Below are 24,934 nucleotides of genomic sequence, written 5' to 3'. Positions count from 1 at the left end.
TTTGAAAAATTTTCGATTGCACGAACGAAAATCGAAATTACAATTACATGTAGTTTAAATATAAATGGAATAAAATTACCCGAATACGCAAACAATTGTTTAATAGTCTTCATATTTCACTCATCTTAGAATGTAGGCTAATTTAATATTGTGAGTTCGTCCGTTATATGCGCATCCAATGCCTATATTCCAAGAATGAACGTAGATCATTTCTCCTTTTAGGATTTGCTCTTTAATCCATAAAGTAACTTCTTGCCAAGTACATAACGAAGACTAAATTTTTTGCCTCAAATTTATTCAATAGTTAATCAAATATTTCTTTTAATGATGATCGTCAGTACATCATCTAATATATAAATGAGGATGTTTGTTTGTTTGTTCGCTATATGCTCCTAAGCCGTTTCACCAATTGCTACGAAACTCGGTAGTTACCTTTACATACTTCTAACTTAGATAATGTCGTACACCATAGCAACACCCTAAATATTTATTCGATTTCTGTAAGTCAATTAATTTTTATCTACATTCAATTTGCTTCTTTACACGTAGCGCCACGTATTGGCAAAAAGTTTAACAAAATCATAAACTAAATATAATTCTTACAAAGAAGATATACATGTTTTTTAAAATTATATTACATTCACTTAATTACTGCGACAGGTAGCATTGCCACTCGGATTTTTTCATTTCCGAACTATATTTTCTTAATAAATGCCCTCCAGTAGCCGAATGATAAAACAACAGAACACTGGTAATTAGTTTGTGCATGGCGAACATCCCGGTCACGTGGGGGTTTCCGGGTTTCATTCGCGTTAGTAATGCCTAAATTGAGGCCAGCTTCGCATGTTTTCCCGGGACGCATCCCCTCGGCAGATGGCTCACGTGTTGCGTTGCCATAATCAAATAAACTCAACCAATTGTAACGAATGATTATTTATTGCTACGTCGTCACAATGTCGGGCTACAACTTTTCGTCACAATGTTCTCAATTCTTTTAGTGATGTCTTGCCCCGCAATCATACTTTTCCTGTTAGCAATAGTCTTCTAACTCATCTAACTCCGTTCAGGGGAAACTTTTGAATCGAAGTAACGTAAGCTTTTCATATTTGGTCTCGATTTTCATCTATCTAACTCTTTTCACGAGATTAAGGAAGGACAGACAAGGGACAGTGGAAATTTGTAGGTCTATAGTTTTTCAAACCCCAACTCAATAATTTTTCTATAATTGGCTGTGAATGGCACAATTCCTTAGAGTTAACATTAGGAAAAAATATATCTTAAAACATTTAAAACATCTTATTTTCAATTGGTGTCTGACCAATGAAATCGTGCCATTTTGTACCATCCGAGTATGGCGGTAAACGTCACAATGGTAGGCTAAAATAACTAAATTTTTTACTTTAACAAATATTAAAACGATAACCATATATCGTACTTGATTTATATAACAACAAAGGTTATCTTACTTAAGGGTTTATCACACCGAGTGACCAATCTTACACATTTTAAAAGTTCTTTACTCCTCCATCGACGCAACTTAAATAATTTTTAAATGTGTTAAATTGATCGCGCGGTTCGTTTGAGGCTGTACTATAGATTACCACCTATGGAATTTCGGGACTTCGAGTATATACCTGAACTGAGGGGACCGAGACGAGTTCGACGGTACCCTGCTTTTGGACCGGAGACGAAAAATAAGAAAGTTATGATATTTACGATTTCTTGCCTTTCGCAATGCATTCTACGCCATTTTAGTTTTCCACTAGGTGGCGTTCGACCGTTCGTGCTCGCGACGACTTCCCGGAGGGGAGCCGCCCAGTGTTTAACGTCACTAGTTATTGATTCACTGTAGTTCTGCGGCGAGCGACTCCCGATCATCGCAATCGCCGGAAAAAAGTGTGACGATTTTATTTTTCGTCTCCGGTCCAAGAGTAGGGTATCGTCGAACTCGTCTCGGTCCCCTCGGTTCAGAAATATACGCAAAGTCCCGAAATTCCATAGGTGGTAATCTATATAATCCCCGGTTTGATAAACCCTTAAGAGAACCTTTGTAGTTAGTATATTTATAGTACAGTATTTGATTTATATAATGTAAAAGTGTTAGAATTAGTGATTGCATTACCGATAAATTAAGAAAATTATACCCCGGTAATTAATTTTTTTACTGGTATTTCGGTATAAAAACCTCTTAACCCGATACTAATTTTCCTAAAGTTTCCACGAAAAATACCCGTGGAAAAAAGATTTCCCTTTTCTCTCACCCATATCATAGCGAGAAAACAGTGCGGGTGGTGACGGTTCATTCAATTTGTAATTTAAGGTTACTAAAAGGAATTTTCTTGTCTGTTTATAACTCGATTCCCTGTATTATACTCCAAAAACGGGTCTTGTTTTTGCTTTCGAGATAGCCGAGATGCAAAAAGAAACTTCTTACCAATTCTTGATTTACAAGTTAAAATAGTTCATAAAGGAAAACGCGACTTATATCGTGAGTAATGTTCTTTTCAGTTTCTTTACAAACATGATCAATGTTTTCATAATGGAGCGATAATCGTAATTAAACTGGATGATGCGCAAGACTCTAGAAGCTTGTTTCACCACAGTGTGCTTTATTGACGCTGGAGTCAATTCGTGAAATTCGGGTATCGGAATCTTTATTGCTAGATTAATTGGAACAGAAACAAAACAACGCATTAATAAAAATATAACGATAGTTATAGATAAAAGAAAAATAGAAAATACCATTTTCCCTAATACAGTATGTTTCGCGTTTATTGTAGTAATGGGTAAAAATTCGCCATGGGATTATTTCAATGGCACAAGACAGATGCTGGAGTGTGCAAATTGTGCTTTAAAACAATCAAAGTAGTTGGAGGAAGTACTAGCGGACTGTTTATATAAGTTTATATCGTGACCTCGTGCGACGTCACGATATAAACTTATTGAAAAGAAAATCTGAAGACAGCCGGAAACACTGCACAAAGTAAGTCTAAAAAATAACTGCGTTTTTCAAGGAAGAAAATGACGACAGTATAACCTCGTATGGCTTCGGTTGAAAAACTGCCATTCTCCAAATTATGCACATGGAAAGACCTATGACGACTTTCCTCTGCAAGCGAATATACGAATCTTCCTAAACCTCCCCATTCAATTAAAAAGACGATCACCGAATTCGGAAAAAAAATCTGAATGAGATTATTAAAGACTAGCGGATAAGCCCGGCGTTGCTCGGGCAAAAAGCAACGATAGCGAAGATTATTACATTATAGCCAATCTTACCCGTTTTCACGGAATGCAAGAATTAGGTCCCCGTGTTTCCAGACTAATTACAGAAGTTTTAGATGGGTCTAAAAATATGTTCCATTTCCCGCAAAACGCAAAATACCGCATCCGCGCCTATAAATCTTGCACGCCGCTTTCTCTTAACACTTCCATTGTTAAGGGATACACTTCTTTCGTCCCCACGTGGTACCCTATTAAAACGCAGTTAAAAACAAAATACCGCATCTAAAATAGTACAGTAGAAGCCGAATTCTATCTGTGTACCAAATTTCAACTCCTAACCGTTTGGGCTCTGCGCTTATCATCATCAACCCATCTCGATTATATATCTCGGAGAGAAAAGTTGGAGGAAAATGCTTCAGTATATCTTCTGACAAATGGACATCACTTAACAACCGTCGATATACTGTGTATGAATGTTAATCTCAATGCAAGTAACAAATTTTGGAATCTAGTTTGATTCCCCCCACGTGGATCTGTGTGCGCTGAAAAATGCGTTGAACTTTTAAATGCCAGATTGAAAGAATTCATTGTCGATTGTAACAACCTAATTTCAATTGTCACGGTGGAGCTGCAGTGATAAGGAAAGTGTCAAGATTAGTCAATGTAAACAGCGAGTGCGCATTCCTCACGGCGTACACTTAGCAGTAGCGAAATTTCTTTTAAAAAAAGGCCGTGTTAAAGAAAACAGTACTGAACCCGTACATTCGGAACTGGATAATGAAGATTCCGAAATCTCATTGAATCTGATAATGGCAGATTTGAAGTGATACAGGAAAGTCCTGATGACACCGAGTTTCGCAGGGATGTTTTCCAAGATGAAACTTTGAATCTTTTAATTAAGAAAATACGAAATGGAGTCAAAACGTTTCGAAAACCACCACTCAAAAATGGCATTCTCCAGAAGCAAATTATAGATAAATTAGGAAAAGAATTATCTTTACTATTAGAGCCGCCGCAAACTACAGGAAGCAAGAGCTAGCGTACTATCGGTCGCGCTCCTAAGCCCCGCCTTTTTTCCCACGATGCTACGGGCCATTTTTGCTAGGTAAGCTACTCGAGCACGAAACAGCCGCAAACCACACAACGTTTGCTGGCGTAACTAGCCACGTGACGTGGAATCCAGATGTGGATTGGCTATAGAACAAAGATTTTATTATAACCTATCTGTCAGTTTTCGTTCCGAACTTTGAAACAGAATGGGAAAAATATGCCTATTAGTTAAGCCTAACTAGGCTTAAGCCTATTTATAAATAACTATTTTAATATACAACGTTTATACCATTTTCTTTTCAATACCGAATGTATTAATCGTGTAATTTACGTACATCGATAAAATTCTATTATTTCTTTTTCGACGTGTGGCACGTTTGTGTAGTCATCCATTTTCCGCCGCTCTCTCTTGCTAGCGTAATGCTCTCGTTGTCGAATTCTGTGAACAGCGAGAGTACTCTCGTATCGCCGCTCTAGCGAAGGAAAAACCACGCCAGCGAGAAGAGAGGGGCGGAGCCTTTGACGTCATCGGTTGTGCTAGGGCACGTTTGCTAGCATTTTTCTCTCGCAAAGTGCTAGTTTGCGGCGGCTCTTAGACTGAAAAACACGTGGGAACAGTACGTCGACCATGCTGGAACGTTTTCCGGAAGTCCGAAATTCTGCCAGAAAAAGTCTAATTGATATCGGTCAGATATGACATTTTCCGAAGATGAACTTGAATTGCTGTCTAATATATTACAGTTATTACAACCAATAAAAATAGCAGTCGGGTCATTGTTTGCGAAAACACAAATTTGTACGCTGCAGATCTAACGTTAGAATTTCCGATAGAAGTATCAAAGCGGGATTTCTTTCTGTGTAACGAACTAAACAAAGAAGTTATTTTTCACGTGAAAGAAAGACGAACTATTTACTCCGATATTTTCATGTATCTACATAACCCAGAGAAATTGAACAAATAGAAGTCACACGAAATATCCAATAATGTTAACAAAAATATAATTTTGAACGGGTCGTAGGAGATAATCAAGCACTTATCAGAAAATGAATACAAGACCTGCAAATGTCACCGAAATTAGTTCAGACTCAGATTCTAGTGAGAGGTGTTCATCGCTTACATCGTCACCAACTTGTCACGTGGAGACGAGAACAAAGTGCATAATAGAGAAGTCAAATTTAACAACGAAAGAGAAATTGGACTTATTCATTAAACATAAAACGAGCGTAGACACCGATAACAGTAATATAAGTAAATTTAAGTGTAAAAGATATAGTTAAGAAAGAAATGAATTATCTCGTAGAGCAAAAAATACAAGGAACGTATCACGAAAAGGTTGTCAATGCTCTAATGACAGTACGTCCAACTAATATTGATTCCGAGAGAGCTTTCTCTAATGCAGCTCTTAAAAACATAATTGTATTATGTTTTTAAGAGCCTACTTTCAAACTAAAGAAAGACATAATTTTCAATTGTTTTTTTTTTATAAAAAACCATCAAAAAGCCCATTACTGTCGGGAGCTGGATACTTGTTTATCGTAAGCTTTCTATATTGTATACATTAATTTTAGTAATTTAGTGTTTAAATTTATTGATTATTAATTTATAGTTAAAACTTACAGCCATTGTAACCCTGCCGAAGAGGGGCGTGATAGCCCGAAACACTGTTGTAAATGAAAGTATGTGTACACGAGGTTCAATAAAGAAAGTCTGTTTTCTACAAGAACTTTTACTCAATTTTGCATAAACACCTAACACCAGTTTAACAGTCCTATTAATAATTAATGTCTAAGTTGACAAATATATTAAGAATCGAAACAAGGACAATAAGGCAATAATAATTAACGGAAAAAGGCTTTCTTAAGCTTCGGGTCCATTCGAGAGCTGACAATGATACTAAGTCTTGAAGCCTCTTGGGATTCGTGTCCACTTCGGGATTTTTTACTCATTAGTTCTTCTGAGACTGATTCCACCATTAACTCTGATTGACAATGATAAAATGGACCGACAACATAGTGCAGCTATTATTATTATGCACAGTTTTAAAATGCAAATTCAGTACTCGAGTGTGTTGGATGAGTAATGGATAAATTGTGATAAAAACTGTAGCTTGTCATTCATTAATCAATGCATTGCATATAAAAAATACTCAACGGTTTAGTCGGCGGAGCAAATTGAATTCTTAATACGTTTAACTGGCCTTCAAATAGTTAAGCAAAACACTAGATACAATTCCTATAAAAGACAGTAATGGTGACTAAAATTTTTGGCATCAGACAAGTGAAAGCTTTCAGACACATACTTTCTTAAATATTTATTATTATAGATATGATGTTCTAAAGGAGGTTCGTGTAATAATTTTCATTACATATTTCATACAGCTCCCAATGACAGTGGATAAAACCGTGAAAATTGGTATTAATAACCGGTTACAAGTTTTTACCCGATCGACGTGCCGGGCCCGTGGAATTTTCTCGATTTTCTTCGCGTCTAACGTTCGAATAGAGGCCGGTCTTCCGTGGAAAGTTCTCTCGGGCATCTTCCCTTGGCAGATTGTACGTGTTGCCTTATTCCGTCGATCGATCCAATCGGTTATTATTCTACGTGTGATATATTTGATCGACGTGACAAAGAGAGCTTCAAATTGTAAGAGTTGCTGTCTAAGAGGAAGATCGATACGGATCCATTCGAGCGTCTTCAAATAGCGAGACAAAAGTTCCGAGGGTGCTCTCGGAATCCCGTCCGCCACTCGTTTATTCTCGAGACCCTCTCGGACGAACGTAAGTGTTTAGTAGTCACCACAAGGAGAGTTAAGAAATTAAAATAATAATCAAATTAATTTGAAAGCATTTCAAATATACTTAATTCTTTTTTATGAATGAGAATTGATGTTCATATTTACAATTCATTCGAAAATATTTGAGGATAAAAGGCATTACAAGTCAAATCTAAATAAAACTTTTTATAGTTTAGTAAATAAACTGAGACAATATATTTAATGCTGTCTTTGGAGAAAAAAATCATAATAGTTATAGGTTTAATTTGTTGTTAATTAATGTTTAATTTATATATAATAACTAGAATGAGAACAGAAGAAATTGTCAGAGAAATGAGCAATAATTGAGATTAAAATTAGTTAAAAATCTCGTCGGCTATAATTCATCACTTGTGCAAAATAAAACCGATACATTTTAAATATAGCAAATTTCAAATTTATAAAAATAAAAATTTTTATACTAAAATACAATGAATAAATGTCTCAAAGAAATAACATATAAACATTCCCATAAGTATGATTTGTTCAATACTTCTCATAGCCTAATATATGAGAACAAATTAATGTTAAAATATTTATAACTATTATTGAAAAATTTACCTAATTTCATATTTAACTCTTGAAAATGTAATTGAATGAGTTTGATGAATGTGTTTATAAATAAAAAATTACATCAAGCCATTTTATTTATATAAAAATATAAAGAGGAATGATGAATAATAATTCATATTTATTTCATAAATACTCTGGTGTTGTATGTTATCACCGACTGAACTGTCTTGTATCTTTGTTAATTTGAATGGGTTTGTAAATTACACTTTTATCTACTTTCTTTCTTTTTCCAGGATCAATGTTACCATCTCTCCTATGTTTTCTCTTGGAACTTTTTTGAGCATTGCCTCCTACATCTGATAATATGAATTAAGGAACAGCACAATTTTCAATAATTACTAATTAAACATACTGGAAAAATAAATAAAATTAATCAACAAGTCATTTATCATTCATTTATAATATTTAAAACAAAATAATAATAAATTTTGCCACGTTTTTTTCTGTAAACTATCATCATCAATTTTCAGTTTTTAGAAATGCAACTCTGAAAGGTTTAAAAATTGTTTTGTAAATAAAATATACAGCACATCTGAGAAAGATCTTCATCATTATAAACATTAACAGCAAAAATACTAACAGGTAAAATGAAATGCAGTTTGCTGCAAAAGAATGAAAACATCTAAGAATTTTTTTACAGTAACTTCAATGTAGCTATACGTGAGCTCTGTTAGTAGCACGAAGAATGCCGAGTCTGTACTCGATTTCCCTCCGAGTGTTTTTTAACATTTGCAGTGTAACAGTGAGGATTGTTAATTGTATCCTTTCCTTTAAAACAAATATATCAGAAACAGGTGTTTGATAAACCTTGTCTTTAACATAACTCCAAAAAAAGAAATCCAGTGGAGTTGTGTCGGGCAATCGCAGAGGCCAAGGTATGGATCCTCCACGACCAATCCGTCGTTCGGGAAACACTCCATTAAGTAATTCACATACAGAAAATGTCCAGTGAGGCAGAGCACCATCCTGCTGAAATAAAACATTTGGCTGCAAATGTTCCAATTGTGGAATAACGTAAAACTCAAGAAGATCCTGGTAAATATTAGTTAACAGTCCTCTCCACAAAGAAGAATGGACCGATTACGGCATCAAGTAAAAGTCCACACCAAACATTAAGTTTGGGACTGTCTCGTTCCTGTTCGACTGACGTGCGGGTTTTCGGAGCCCCATATTCTAGCGTTATGGCGACGAACCTTTCCAGACACACGGAATGTGGATTCATCAGAGAAGCACACTCTGTTTAGGTAATTTTCATTTTTTATCTTCTCCAGCAAAGTGCATGCAAAATAAAATCGGCATGGCTTATGTCGTTTCAAAGCATGTAGTAATTGCAGTTTATAAGATCTCGACCTTAATCATTTGTGGAGGACGCCACGAACAATGGATTTCGGTAATGCTAGTTCTCGCGCAGCACGTCTCACCGATTTCCTGGGACTCCAAGAGAATGATTCTCTGATTCGTTCGACACTTTCTTCTGATGTCAATGGTCGGCTATAATTTTTTGCATGCTCAACATTTCCTGTCTCTTTAAACTTCTCCATCCGTGCATAAATTAAAGGCACATTCGATGGATCTTTATGGTACATCCGGCAAAAATTTTTTTGCACGGTTATCAGTGATTTTATTCGGGCTAACCACAATACACACTGCGCTCTCTCCTGTGCAGTCGCCATTTTCTTTCCTCATCACAACTGGCAAGCAACCAGCGCCATCTACCTCAGGCAACTGATACCAGAAAAAACTCTTAAATTTCTTCATTCTTTTGCAGCAAACTGCATTTCATTTCACCCGTTAGTACTTTGTTATTAATGTTTAGAATGATAAAGATCTTTCTCGGACATGCTGATATATATTACTTCTAAATTTATCTATCTATTGCTAGTTCAAAATAAACAACATTCATTAATATAAAATTATGTTAAACATGCATTCTACTTTTAACATGCTACATGAAAACTGCAACTTCTGATTCAAATATAATTTAATTCAATATCATAAGACCAAACTACAAATATTATTATTATTGTAATAGTAATCATTAAATATATGATTGTCCAACTAACCTGACAATTATTTCAAATACCAAACAAACAGTAAAAGTTTTTATCGGGATAGAAGGCTAAATAGGTATTAAGCAAATGCCTCCTGCCAAATCGCTTAGTAATTATTTAGCCTTACAGCCCAATAAGAAATCCAGCTAATTTAAAATTTATTTTTGTATACTAGTACTTTTTTATATATTAACAGGACTTATTATACTGGAAACTATGGATGCCGATATTTAGTCTTACAGATCAGAAATAATGTTTTTTATTTAGTTCACCTGGTTCACAGGCGTTTAGCACATGGTGGCCTGCCGGCGGCTCCCGGAAGGGAGCCGCCGGCAGGCCACTACGTGCTAAACGTCACTAGTTATTGATTAACGGTAGTTCTTGAACAAAGTAAAAAGGGGAGAAACGCCTACTAAAGGCAATTTTAACGGCAAGCGACGCAACTCCCGATCGCGATAATGAGGCCGACTTAGCGGAGAGAGTGACGCGACTCCCTATCATCGCGCGATTGCTGGAAAAAAGTATGATAACTTTTTATTTTTCGTCTCCGGTCCAAAAGTAGGGTACCGTTGAACTTGTCTCAGTCCCCTGAGTTCAAATATATAATCAAAGTCCTGAAATTCCATAGGTGGTAATCTATAGTACACTCAAAAAGTACTAGTATACAAAAATAAATTTTAAATTACGAAAGAAAGGACACAATGGCATAATAATTAAGGAATCCAGCTTTTTGTTTGTCATATGACTTTTCATATATTTTTTTACATTTACCATTTTAAATTAATTCATTAACATAGATATAAACTTCATATTATAAAAAGAAAGTTGTTTCTCAACAGTTTCCATTTCCCAAAATTAACAGAAATCAACACTAATAATTTACTATTAACTTTTCTCCATAAAGACAGGGAAGACCTGCTTTCACTTACATTCCTTCAGGAATGTAAACTCTTCCAGGTCTTTCCCCATCTTCATGGCAGATAAAACTATCTGAAGGATGTGAATCCCTCCTGCCTAATACTATTAAAAATGTTGATTACAAATTAAATTGAAGGTACTTAGACTAACTGGGCAAGGCACCTAGACAACATTTTAACATATAACTATACCTTTTAGTTTTTGTACTTAATTTGTTCTTTAATTACATACTTCAATTATTGAAAAATTATAATGTGAATCCAGTTTTAAATGAATTAATTCTTCTTTTTTTTATTTTAATATAAAAGTAAATCTGCTGATAATTCTGCTTTTACTTTCTACAATAACTAGATGTTAACACAGATGGGTATTTAGTCTTAAGTTATTCATATTGAATGTGTTGAAGACATCACATAGTACAAACTCATTCAGTAAATAGTTTGAAAAAATAAGTTTGTATTACATAATGACCAGAATACATTTGTATTATTTAAATATTGATGATAAAAGATTGAAATACCTTGATACCTTATAGCAGTAGCAGATTCAGAAATTTTTTTGAAGAGTTTGCAGAAAGAAAATAATTTTTACTTACAAAAGTTTTCATTGCCCAAGGCACCTGGATTTACTATGAAAAAAATCCCAGGAGGAGAGTGGCAATCTCATTAATCCAACACTGTTTCAATCCCATATATGTCAGATTACAGAGACTGTACTATAATTACACATTTTCTTTATTATCACTGAATTTTGCATTTTGTTTATATGAGAAAGTACTGAAAATGCAATGAATGCACTATAAACAAATGACTTTTTAATAACTTCTTAAGATCATTATCTAACTAAATATGTATGAACAAAGTATATATATTAGCAATTCCTTGAATTTGTATCATTTAATCATTTAAGAGATTTTAGCCTGATGATAACCACTAAAATTGGTCAAAAATATTTAAAGATGTATATGACTTGGTTAGATATGTAAGAATAATCCTGGACAATAACTGAATTTTTATTTTACCAGAGATTTTTTAAGTGGAAAATTAGATCCAATCTTACAAATGTATGTATGGTATTTGAAATTTACATGATGTAATTACTTTATATTTTTCTATATTATTTTCTTTTAAACTATTCTCTTTTCTTTAAATTAATATCTTAATATTTAAAAAATTAATAAACTTAAAATGATTATGAATTTTAAAATTATCACTATATGCCGAGCTTGGTCTATATATAATTACAAAAATAATAAAGGATACTCAAATCTACACAAGGTGGTACAGTAAATCCAAATGATTTGCATACTGCTTTCAAATCAAGAGTGTTTACATCATAAACAGCTTTCAGTTGATGAGAATCATAAGCACGAACATATGCTTTATATGCTTCTTTAGCAGTCATGTATAGATAATGATTCCTTGATATTAATTTTTCAAGCTGTAAAAATTAAAATATTCTTTAATTAAAAAAAAAAAAAAAAATATAGAGAATAAAAATAATCATTAATACATTATATTAAAAATAATCTTTTTTTGACATTATTAAGAAATGATACTACTAGATTTTAATCAGACTATACTATGGTTAATTAATTATTGGGTTGTTCAGAAAGTAATTTCGTTTTTTTTATTACTAGAGGAATTAGATATATTTTTACAAGCCAATTTTATTTTAAACCGCATTTTCATTATATACTTCGACAGCTGACATTTTAAGGCTTATTTGTAAAAAATTTTGTTTGATTCTGTACAATTGTTTTTTTTCAGTGACCTATCAAATATGGAAAATCGAAAGCATCGTTTTCTGCATATTTTGCTTTTTTATAACTAAAAAATCAAAATGATGTTCAAACAAGAAAAAAATTGTGGTACATGTTTGGAGAAGATGTGTTGAGAGAAAGACAGTGCCAAAACTGGTTTACAAAATTGCGTTCTGGCAATTTTAATATCGAAGATACACTACATTCTGGATGGCCATTTAAAGCCAACGAAAACAAAATAAAGGTACCAATCGAAGCAGTCTGCCGTATAACACGTGAAATCACTAAGAGATTAAATCTGTTAAATTGAACCGTTTATTGTTACTTAAAACGAATTGGTTTCGTTTCAAAGCTCGATATATGGGTTCCCCATGTTATTAACGAGAGATGCTCTCTATAATTGGATTTTAGAAAAATTTTTTTTTGAGCTTTTACCAGACAACGTAACAATTGATTTGAAATTGTACTGCCATGGAGTAAACAAATTGAGTAATATCGTCAAACAGAAAAGGCCAGAACTGATCAACAAACAAAGTGTAGTGTTTTACCATGATAATGCCAAATTTCACACAAGTTTGGTAACTTGTCAGAAACTGTTATAGATTAGATGGGACGTGTTATCACACCAACCATATTTGCCCGATTGGGCACACTCGGATTATTACTTGTTCCGGTCTATACAAATATTTTTTAACTGTAAGACATTTACTTGAAATGACAATGTCAAAAATCACTTGGATCAGTTTTTTGTAAATAACGATCAACATTTTTATGAATGTGAAATCATGCTACTACCAGAAACAATGACAAGAGGCATTTGACCAAAATGGTCAATATATAATTCAATAAAATATTTATTTATTATAAGAATATTGCGTTTATTTTTCTATGGAAAAAATGAAATTACTTTCCGAACAACTCAATATAAAGATATGTAATTTGGACTAAAGATAGAAATTAAGTTTCCTCTTGTATTAAATTTAATACTGTAACCAGAAATAAATAAATATAAAATAGTTTGGAACAGGTGTCTCTAACCTATAGTTTATAGACCAAACATGGCCTCAGATGCGTATCTGCATAGTTTGTTTTCAGTAGCATATTTTATTATGAACATTGAACTACACTGGTGTCCAAAATTAAACAAACAAATTTAGCACAATAAACCGAAACAGTTATCAGTTAAAATTCTGAGAAAAATAATATACAGTTTTGCAAGAACTATCATATCAATTGGAAGTGAAACATGTAATTACAAATCAAAATGAAAAAAGGAGTTCCATAAGCCTGTGATTCAACTGTTTTTCAATAGTGATTGTGGGCAGGGCAATCAAATTTTGATAAAATGGTACTGCATCATTTGTTTAGATGACAAACTTGGTGAAGGGAAATTGGCAGAGTTGAAGCAGGCCAGTCCCAATCGGAGATAACTGGATGGCAAGGTGTCCAGAAAAGTAGTATGCATGCTATGGAAACAATTCCAAGAAAATGGAACCATTACTAGAAGAGCAGGCCAAGGTCAACCAAAATCAACAACCCCCTCATGAAGACAGTCAACTGGCTTTAACTGTCCAATGCCACAAAGAAATGACAGACAGACATTTGCCCATGAGCTTGCTACTGTCACTGGAACATCAGTATTGAGGCAAACTGTAACAGATAGCTAACAGAGAAGGGCTTTATGCTAGATGAACAATGGTGTGGATCCCCTCAACCTTTCCCACAGGAAAACTCATCTTTCCTGGTGCTGTGAGCATTGTCTCTAGACACAGGACCAGTAGCTACTTGTTACATTTTCCAATGAGTTGAGATATAGTTTGAAAACGGATTCTCAATGCATTAACATCTGGAGAGAGTATGGTAGAACACCTATCAATCCTTCAACACTAGGAAAAACAACTGCAGTGGAAGAGAGAAAACTATGGTTGAAGCAGTCTCCTAGTAAGAAGAACATCATGTTGGCTGCATGCCCCCCCTGCACTTTGAGTGCAGTACTTTACTACTCAGGACTATAGAGACAAGGTTCTTGAGCTATATGAGAGTTTTTATTTTGCCCTAGTTCATTTTTATGAATGACAAAACTAGGCCACACATAGCTCAGATAATTATAGATTTTGTTAAAGAGGAAGATATTCACAAGATAAAATAACACATCAAAAGCACACCACGATAAATAAGACTTACGTCCACAACAAACCAAAAACGATGCATAACTCAACTATACAGCTTTTACTAATGTTTTCGAACCAACAGTTCTTCTTCAGGTGAAAAAAGCAGACAAAAGAAATAAAATTCGATGGAACAGTTCTTTTTGAAAGAGTTTCGAAATGGAATTTGGAGGAAACCCATGCAAGCGTCGTCATAGTTTGGGCATGCGCCTTCATCAGAAGTAGAAAATTCTGTCTTGTCATCCATCATATATAAGAGTTTGCCACGCTACTGATAAGGATAGCTCATCTTTACTGTTAATACACTTATTATCCTAGGCTGTTTTGCATATATAAATCGCTTCCATCCAGCACAAACGATGTGGCTGGTGCGTGGTGTGGATGATCTTTGCCTTCTTAAATAATGGAATGAGGCTTAAAGAACAAAGCAGACATCCTTCACAAGAGATTTATAACTGCTTTGGCACGTTACGCCACAAATCCGGGTATACAGCTATTATTTAAGGAGGCCAAGATCATCCACACCATTTGTGCTGGATGGAAGCAATTTATATACACAAAACAGCCTAGGATAATAAGTGTATTAACAGTAAAGATGAGCTATCCTTATCAGTACTGTGGCAAACTCTTATATATGATGGATGACAAGACGGAATTTTCTACTTCTGACGAAGAAGCACGCCCAAACTATGACGACGCTTGCATGGGTTTCCTCCAAATTCTATTTCGAAACTCTTTCAAAAAGAACTGTTCCATAGAGTTTTATTTCTTTTGTCCATTTTTTTCACCTGAAAAAGAACCGTTGGTTCGAAAACATTAGTGAAAGCTGTATAGTTGAGTTACACGCCGTTTTTGGTTTGTTGTGGACGTAAGTCTTATTCACAAGATGAAATTACCAGCTAGGTCTCAGAACCTAAACCTGATTGAACATGACTGGAAGCTTTAGTAAGAGCCGTTACTACACATCATTCCTAATAAGACCCACCACTAACTAAAATCCATACAGAGGAGTGAGATTTATTGTCTTAAAGCCTTTGTAAACAGCATGATAGCTCATTGAGAGTGTTGTATGTTGTCAGAAGTTGTCACACTCTCTATTAGCCTTTTCTTTCTGGAGAAGCTGCTATTTCATATTTGGCAAAACATTTAGCTCCCAAAGTTAATTTTTTGTTTTCATTTTGAACAACTAATTGATCTTGCATGGCTTGCAGTATCTGTGTACCAAAGTTCATCCCTATCCACCAAGTACTTGTACTTTTCCAGATATCCTACAATTTATGTTTGTTATCTTAAATTTGGACCTCAGTGTAATTTCAAAGCATTTAAATTAAAGAAAAATCAACTAGATTTAACAGACCTTTCTGAATTTTTGTAAAACAAAAACTTGTTTAAAGATGGGAGTTTGTTAAAAGTTTACAAATTTCTGCCAGAAGAGAATTTTCAGTCTTAAAAAGTTTTTACAAAGAATATTTTTATGTTTTTGCTTATATATACCTTTGCAAACAACCTTTTTGAAAATGAAATATATAAAGTCATAATGTCAAGTATCACCATATAATGAATATCTAAAGATTTTAATATTGGGTGCCACAGAATTTATCTTGTATTCTGATGACATTGTTTTGAAAAAGCTGTTGCAACTTTCACATTGATTTATGTCCATTGTTATTCAAAAACAAAATTAAAAAAAAAAGAAAAAAAACTTGAAAGTTCCCTGTTCTGAAAAAAAAAAAAATCAATCTAGAGTGAGCCTCAAACCCACAATTCATTTCTATGCAGATGCATTTCCAATCATGTTATCTCTTGTTTAGTTCAATATCACTATTTGGTGTATTCATAGACACTTGGCAGTGATATTGAACTAAACAAGAAAAAGAAGACACTGTTTCAACTCATACAATATGTTATCTCTGTTCAATCTTCACTTCAGACCAATTAATTTAGAAGATATAACCATACAAGTTATGTACCAAGCTGTGTGGTTACATCTAAATTAATTGGTCTAGAACAGCGTTTCTCAACCAGGGGGTCACGGTGATATTAAAGGGGGTTGCGAAACAATAATGAGAAAAAATCATTTATTATAAATTTTGTTATTTTTTCATCCGATGGTTATTTTTAAGTTTGTCAATTTTTCGCATGGGCTTCGTAGCTCGCAGACGAGAGGTCCCAAACCAACACCATATGTTTATAAGTTTAAAATTTATTATAAACTTATAAACATTTTACTTACAATAAGTACACATGTAAAGAAAAGAAATTAATGTGATGGTTGCATTTGTTTACATTTATAATTACAGTCAAAATTCAATTAGTAATAGTAAGGCTTACTGTTATTATTCCTTTGAGTGGGGGGGGTCGTGAAATATTAATTTTATTTATATTTACTATTTGGGTGGTTGTGGAGCTAAGAAGGTTGAGAATCGCTGATCCAGAAATAAAGATTGGACAGAGTTCAAGTAACAAAGTTATTTACATTTTTAGAGAAATTTCTTCACGTCTTGAAATGTAACTATATCAGATTTGTTTTCATTTGGACTGCTAAATATTTCTTTACATAGTGTTGGATAAGAATACTTTATGATCTCTGAGTGTGTATATATTTATATAAGATTATAAGTGTATATTTATATATGATGATATTCAAGACAGTAAAATTTACTAACAAAGAGGGAAAAAATTAAAAACATATACAAATATAGATAAAAGAGAAGTTTTCAACAAGTGTGCTGCTAACTTCTCATGGAGATGCCAAAAAATTTAAAAAATTAATTTTAAAATGTTTAATTATTCCTCTACTTTTTATTATTATTTGTATATTTTTTATATAAAAAAAATACAGATTTTCATTTATATATACAGTGTAAGAATATTTTTGGTGCAATGCTAGCTTGTTGGGTACTAAAAATTGTGTGTGTGTGGCATTAACTCAAAATAATTGAAAACAATTAGGGTAAAATTTACTTACTGAAAGTTGAACATTAGCTAATTTATTCCATGAAATCTCAAACTCTTTCAAAGGTATTTTAGCAAGTTTGAGATAACGAATAAATCCCAGTTCTTCTTCTCTTAAAATCAATAAAGCATTTCCAATGCCTCCTTCACCACGAGCTGTTCTTCCAACTCTATGTATATATTCCTTTAAAACAAAAAGTTACATATAATTTGTAATTTTAGTTAAATTTGCTATATTAATTGTAAATATAGACTGTTATTTTAAATTTATATTAACTACATTTTCATAATTCAAAAGCTTTATATTTACAACTAATGTTAACAAAATTGTCACTAATTTATACATTAACTTACTTTTGGATCATCTGGTGGATCATATTGAATGATCCAGTCTACTTTAGGAATATCAAGACCTCTAGCAGCTACATCAGTACAAAGTAGAATACCACTTTCAGCATTGCAAAATTGAAAGAATGTTGTTGTTCTTTTTGATTGTCCTTGCTTCCCCTACATATTAATAGTAAATAAAAATAATAAAGCAAAATTTTAATTATTAATGTTTTCAACATATATTTTACCAACCTTCCTCAGGTAGAGAAAGGTTGATAATTAAAATCAAAATAAATCTTCTTAAAACCTTATAACCGACGAGGGTATGCTCATAGTTTGTAAGCAAACGTTTTCGGATCCTCTCTGGGTCCATCCTCAAGCTATATTCTTTTTAACGAAGACCAGCTGTGTTCTGGATGAAAATTTGAATTATTGAACGAATCTAACATGAACCACGTGCCAACCAAATTCAAAAAATTCAAAAATTTTTAAAATGATTACGTAACGATTGCTTGTTACGTAGATGGCCAATGCAACATTTGAATAACAATTTTTTGCATGGGCTTCGTAGCTCGCAGACGAGAGGTCCCAAACTAACACCATAGATCACTTTGCCTCTTTACTCTGTCTTCTCCCTGTGTAGGAGGGCTTGCCACGCCAAAGATAATGTTATCTCGTCTCTAGAAATGATTGGTTGAGAGGAGTGGAAGGCCTTGTATATTTCCATATGTTCCATCCATCTAAGGTGGTCTGTGTGCAGCATGGTGACGAGGAGTTTGGCATTCGTAAAGTCCACCATAATTTCCGGATCTGAAGCATATATGGATAGTGAGGTGTTGGCTCTGCCATGCCTAATGTCCTAGAGATGAGGTAATGTTATCCTTTGGCGTGGCAAGCCCTCCTACAGAGGGAGGAGATGGAGTAAAGAGGCAAAGTGATCTATGGTGTTGGTTTGGGACCTCTCGTCTGGGAGCTACGAAGCCCATGCGAAAAATTGTTATTTAAATGTTGCATTGGCCATCTACATAACAAGCAATCGTTATGTAATCGTTTTAAAAATTTTTGAATTTTTTGAATTTGGTTGGCATGCGGTTCAGGTTAGATTTGGAATTCGATAATTCAAATTTTCATCCGGAATGCAGCTGGTCCTCGTTATAACCGTTCGTTAAAAAGAACATAGCTTGAGGATGGACCCAGAGAGGGATCCGAAAACGTTTGCTTACAAACTTTGAGCATACCCTCGCTGGTTATAAGGTTTTAAGATTCATTGGTATTACCTCAGTGTGTGTAGATTGTTTGTTAAAATCAAAATGTTACTGCAACTAATGGTTTTTTGAGTGTTTTAGTGCAATTTGACAATTCAGCATATATAAAAAGCTGGCATTATCCTGATAACCAAAAGATGAAATGTGGACAGTTGCTGCCAAATGTGTTCAGCAGAAATAAATAAATAACTATCTTACAGCATTACACTTAAAAGAATTTTATTAAATTCTTAAACGCTAGCACTTTCAATTAAGCATATTTGTCATCTTCAGGCAAAAGAGTTATGAATGAAACCATTTTAAAAATTTGAATATATAACATATAGAAGAATGAAATTTATAAACTAACATCACTCACTTCCTGGGTATTAATTACTATGTAAATTCTCAGTAGTAGACAGATACCATACATTTCATAAATTAGGAAGCCACACTGGGTGTCTGAATGGCTTTGTTTAAGTTACAATTTACGAAATTCCCTTGAAGTAAATAAAGGCATTCAAACACCCATATGGCTTCCTAATTTACAGAACATATGATATCTGCCTAGTGAAAATTTACACTAAAATTTATATACATGACATTTGAATACATATTTCAAAATTTCTGTATGTAAATTCAGAAATTTGAAACATATAATGAAGATCATATAAAAATTTGAATTAAACTTTGAAAACAGTAAAACTAATCCAGACTAAAATATTATTACTATTATAAAGTTAAATTAGTTTTGGCCAATTTCCATGTTACCCTAGGATTTCCTTTAGCATGATAAAAAGGCCTAGTAAAAGTTCAAAACTATGTTGCAAGATTCTTCTAGATGGGTGTAGTGCATTCACTATACACAAAATCTTCCTGGTATTCAAATAACCTACTAGCAAGTGTAAGTTCGCTGACCTGGTGGAGTTGGGGGACTTAAAATTCCACTTCTTGGATACCAGTGTATGTTCACCGACTTTTAGGGGGAATCGTTAATCCCTTGACAGGATGGTCTAGAGTCGTTCGCATGTGGGTGTGGCAGAGGAGACATAGATGACAAGTATCTCACAAAAACCCGTTTATTCAAACATGAAACAACTTACACTAGGTACAGAGTTCTTTAAACAATTGAAGGTTCAAAGGATCCAAGTCTCGAGGGTGTTTCCTAAAGTTGTTCGAAGGTAAGCCCCGAGGCAGCGCAGGTGAAGAGACTTGTAGGCTGATGTCAACAGACTTCTTGCTGGACACTCATTGGCGCACGCGTCTTGTGTCTTCCGAAGGCTCTCAGAGAGTCCCGTCCTGTCTTTTTTTAATCTGCCTTCTCAATCTCCGTTTTCTCTCCTTTTTCTACCTAATTGGTCCCATGTCTGTTTCTAAGCGAAAAATGACCTTTGTTCAAGTCACGAGAAAGGTTTGCTTTGAAGAATCTACTTGACACCATCTGTTAACTCTGGATGGAAAGTGTTAATGGAACTTTGAAACTTGCGCTCATATTTCCCCCCCATTGTTGTCTAGTCTGTGATGTTTTATAATTTTAACAACCAGACATGATGTTCCTTTTTGTCATTAACCTCTTTCCTTTCCAAAATTTCTATGTTCTAATTATTTGTATACGAGCACCTTGTCAAAGGCCCATCTCTACTGGAGGATGCTCATTTACAATTATTACGTTCTGTTTTACATCAATAGCATTTTTTTTTTGTCGCGGTTTCATACGACTAGCACAACTAATCCAATCTTTGATTGGTTTTTAACAATGACGGTTTTTCTTCCCTAGTTTCGTTTTAACAATTTTCTAATATAAATGTTTAATGTCAACCCGTTTTTGGGATCTCACACAAGTATTCTGGTGTTTCTAGCAAATAACTCCAATGTATGCAAACGTGGATACATTAACCCTAATTTTAAAAGAATTCTATGTATTCTTGAACATTTCTGTAAGGAATAAGTATCCATGTCATTACATAAGTCTTCTAAACGATAATTGGGTTTTTTATCAACAGAATAGCCATGCTTCCTGAATATCATATATATGCAAGGCATCAAGAAACTATGTCCAGATGTAGGATAGTTAGGCTCATGAATTTTGTCTCTTCCTTTGTAAATACAGTTTAAACTGGAAATAGTGACTTAAGACTCTAAAAATTAGATTGTCTAAGTTTAGCTATAGTGTACTCTGCCATTCTTGCCTGAAGATGACAAATAAGCTTCACTAAAAATGCTAGTGTTTAATTTAATAAAATTCTTTGAAATTTAACACCTAAGACGGTTTATTTACTTAATATCTTGATAATGTCAGATATTAAATGCTACTGCAATAAATATTTACAAACATTTATTTCTTTGGTAAGCTATTTTATCTGTTAAAAATAAGGATAATGATATTAAAAATAATTGAAATTATATATTACTGATTAATAAATAAACTTCAATGTCCAAAATGGTGATATGTATCTAGGAAAAATGTTGACACAAATAAAAACCACCTTTGTAATTCTAATAATGTATTTATTAAAATTAAGAATGTTTTTGATCAGTTTGATTGACCTTCAGTTAACAGCAACATTGAATAAAAGAATATAATTTAAAGAATAAAATTTAATGTTTGAAGTAAAATAGGAACAACAAATTTTAATGAATAAAATACATAATTAATTAAACAGAAGTTTCCATAAGAGTGAATACAATTTAACAATAGTACTATACATAAATGTTTGAATTAACATGTGAACAAGAAGTTTAAACAACATAAAATCAATAAGTGTATAAATAAAAATATAATAAAATCGTATTCTTTTACTTGATGTTGCTGTTAAGTGAAGGAGGTCAGTCAAACTGATCAAAAACATTCTTAATTTTAATAAATACATTGCTAAGATTACAAAGTAGTTTTTATTTGTATCAAACTTCAATGTGCATTTGTGTGAACAAGCTACAAGTGGAATAATGCACCGAATAGTTACTGCAGTGTGACCATTAGTATGCAAGCTTCCACAAATATTCCAGCTAGTGTTTTGTAAATTTATTTAACATAGAAGTTAATAGAATAAAAATTCAATATAAATGAACACTACACACTTTTCAACAGCTGAAAAAAAATAAGAATATTAGAAAAGACACATTATAGCATTCTACTATTATGTCATATGTATATCCCTTACACTGGTATTGTGTGTGTAAAATATATTTTATTGGAGATGTTGATTTTAGCTTGAATTTGTTTACTGTTATATCTGATATAAAATACATTCCATAAATTACATAAACAATAAATTTCTTATTAAAAAAACTTAAAAAGGATACTAGGTGTTCTATGTAGAGCCTGTTTCTCAAACTCCTCTTAACACAAGCTTTATAATAACATAATCATATATTTGTTATCTTAACAAAAGTATGAAAGTAGTGGAGCCTTGTTATATACTTTAAACTATAACCATGTTTTACTTCTAGTTTACTAGTAGCCTTCAGTATATTTCAGGATTGACTTATATGACAGGTACAAGTCTAAAGCAAAATTTTCAGATGGAAACCTTGAGAATGATCTATACATACATACAAGAAAGGCTTCAGCCATACACTAGGTGTTTAGCTGGCAGAAAAGAGGGGAAGAAAGAGGGAGAAGAGATAGATAGTGGAGAAAGGTAAGATTCCTCTGAATGGAATACGTATGGCTACAGTACCTTCTATGTTTGATGTTGGTGTGCAGTTTTTTGGCTGCAAGGCTGTAGTCCCCCAACAGGTCTAAAAGAAAACCTGAGTGTAACGAACACCAATGATTCAGTGCTGCCACAAATAGCTAAGTGTAGGAGTTAGTGCCAGGTGGCTGTTAGTAGGAAGACTTATAACTACTTAATACTAATGAAACCGAATGTGAGTGCAAATCTTAATACTATTTAACAGCTAGACAGACAATGTGAAAAATAAACAAACACAGCAAAAAACTAGATGAGACAAACAGACAGACGAAAGACAAACAAGCAAGACTCCAAATTTTTTTATTATTTTTTAATTAATTAATTAATTTATTTATTATTATTATTATTTTTTAAACATTAATTTACTCACTAACTAAACTAACCTACCATAATCTAGGATGAACCTAATCAAACCCTAATCTATTTTAACCTAACCTAGCATAACTAGGGATTGCAATCCAGCAGTGTTTTGAATCCAGCTGGATTTTTGCTGGATTGAAATCATTCCAGCTGGATCCAGCGCGGATCCAGCATGGATGTATTTTTGGTGCAATAAAGTGTTATCTATCTATCTATCATCATCTATCTATCCTGCAATTTATGTTTTTTTAATGAAATAAAACATTTAAAAAAAATACTTTAAAAGCTTTTATTATTTAGACTGGTTACTATAAATCAGTAAAACTTCTTACACATTTAGATAGTAAAATTAACTTTGGTTCGGTTTAACATTTGAGATAGAGATAATTAACTTTAAATGTTTAGTTAGATTATAATTATAATGTAATCTTTAAGTTAAATAATAGCAAAGGTAGTTCTACTGATTAATTTATATTAATATATTATAATAATGTAAGGATGGATAATCAGTGGCTAAGTGGCTATCAGTCTTACCAGTTTTCATATATATAGGCTCTACATATTAGTCTGTAGTTATTTATAGGTATGTAAAACTATGTACTAGAAGTAGAGTAAGTTAAATAAACTACACCTTTACCAATCCAGCAAAATGTAATAAAATAATAAACGTTTTCAATCGTTTTTAACGATCTTCCTCGGTTACAAAAAAAAATAGAACATTAAATGTAAAACATAAAATGTGTTAGGAATAAATATGAAAATTAACGGAAAACGCCGAAACGGACAAAATATAGATAAATAAACAAAATAAATAGCGGAAAAAAATATATACAGGGTGTTTTTTTTAACTGACGGTACTCAGAAACATCTGTAGAGCAATCTAGCAGCCGGACTGTCGCCAAATTTGGGAGAGTGACTAAGGACGACATGGAAAAGAGATTCCGCGAAGAAAAAAAACGTAGTACCAAAATTTGCCGGTAGAGGAGGATTTGGCACTTTGTAGCAAAAAAGCTACCAGCACTTTACTGAAGAAAAGATCATCAATCGCTTTTTTCCACTTGCATGGCCGCCTCGCTGCCCGGATCTAACCCCATGTTACTTTTTCCTGTGGGGTTACTTAAAGTCCAAGGTCTATTTTGGCAGTGTCCCAAACTTGATGACTTTGAAGGACAACATTTCTAGAACTGTGATGAACATTCCTGCAAACATGTTACGCTCAGCCATAGAGAACACGGTGTTCAGGATGCAATGAGTTGTCCAGCAGGACGGTGATCACATTGAAGAAGGGAGAAGGTTATTTGCTGATTAATTAAACTTTCGTTATTACACTGAAATCTCTGTCTGATTATTCATTCGTGTGTTTGTTAATTGCAGCTGGATTTTATGCAGATTCTTAGCTGTTTTGCTACAACAGTGCCAAATCCACCCCTACTGGAAAATTTGGCGACAGTCCGGCTGTTAGATTGCTCTACAGATGTCTCTGAGTACCGTCAGTTTAAAAAAAAATCACCCTGTATATAAGATCCAATGAAACCAGCATTGTCCGTTAATAACATTAATTAATGTAAAAGGATCTCCACATGGTAGACAATAAGTCCGTATCTCTATGGTTTATACAACCAGTTGTCATGTGCGCCTTGCAGATTTCCAATCTCTCAAGATGTTTGACCGTTTGCCTATTCGTCGTCGTTTTTATAATTGCCACTTGATCCCATTGGACGTTAACATCCTTCTGTCTTGCATATGATGCCAGCGCAGTGTTGTCAAGGTTCTTACTGATTGTATATTTG

General features: G+C 33.5%; 1 protein-coding gene across 2 annotated transcripts in view; it reads right to left on the bottom strand.

The window, feature by feature from the left end:
• Positions 1-7,759: 7,759 nt before the first annotated feature.
• Positions 7,760-24,934, bottom strand: part of pit (pitchoune) — a 73,794-nt gene continuing 56,619 nt past the window's right edge. For both annotated transcript variants that reach the window (XM_067262620.1, XM_067262621.1), the window contains 4 exons: positions 17,870-18,022; positions 17,529-17,699; positions 11,893-12,070; positions 7,760-7,957 (listed from right to left, as the gene is read on the bottom strand). In XM_067262620.1, coding sequence (XP_067118721.1) covers positions 7,812-7,957; positions 11,893-12,070; positions 17,529-17,699; positions 17,870-18,022 — 648 coding nt within the window. In that variant the 3' untranslated portion in view covers positions 7,760-7,811. The remainder of the gene's footprint in view (positions 7,958-11,892; positions 12,071-17,528; positions 17,700-17,869; positions 18,023-24,934) is intronic.

The sequence above is a fragment of the Centruroides vittatus genome, unplaced genomic scaffold, assembly GCF_030686945.1.
Source record: "Centruroides vittatus isolate TY-2023 unplaced genomic scaffold, ASM3068694v2 contig_150, whole genome shotgun sequence".
NCBI lineage: Eukaryota > Metazoa > Arthropoda > Arachnida > Scorpiones > Buthidae > Centruroides > Centruroides vittatus.
The sequence above is the reverse complement of the archived record's forward strand: the minus strand, read 5'-3'. Positions and strand labels throughout refer to the sequence as shown.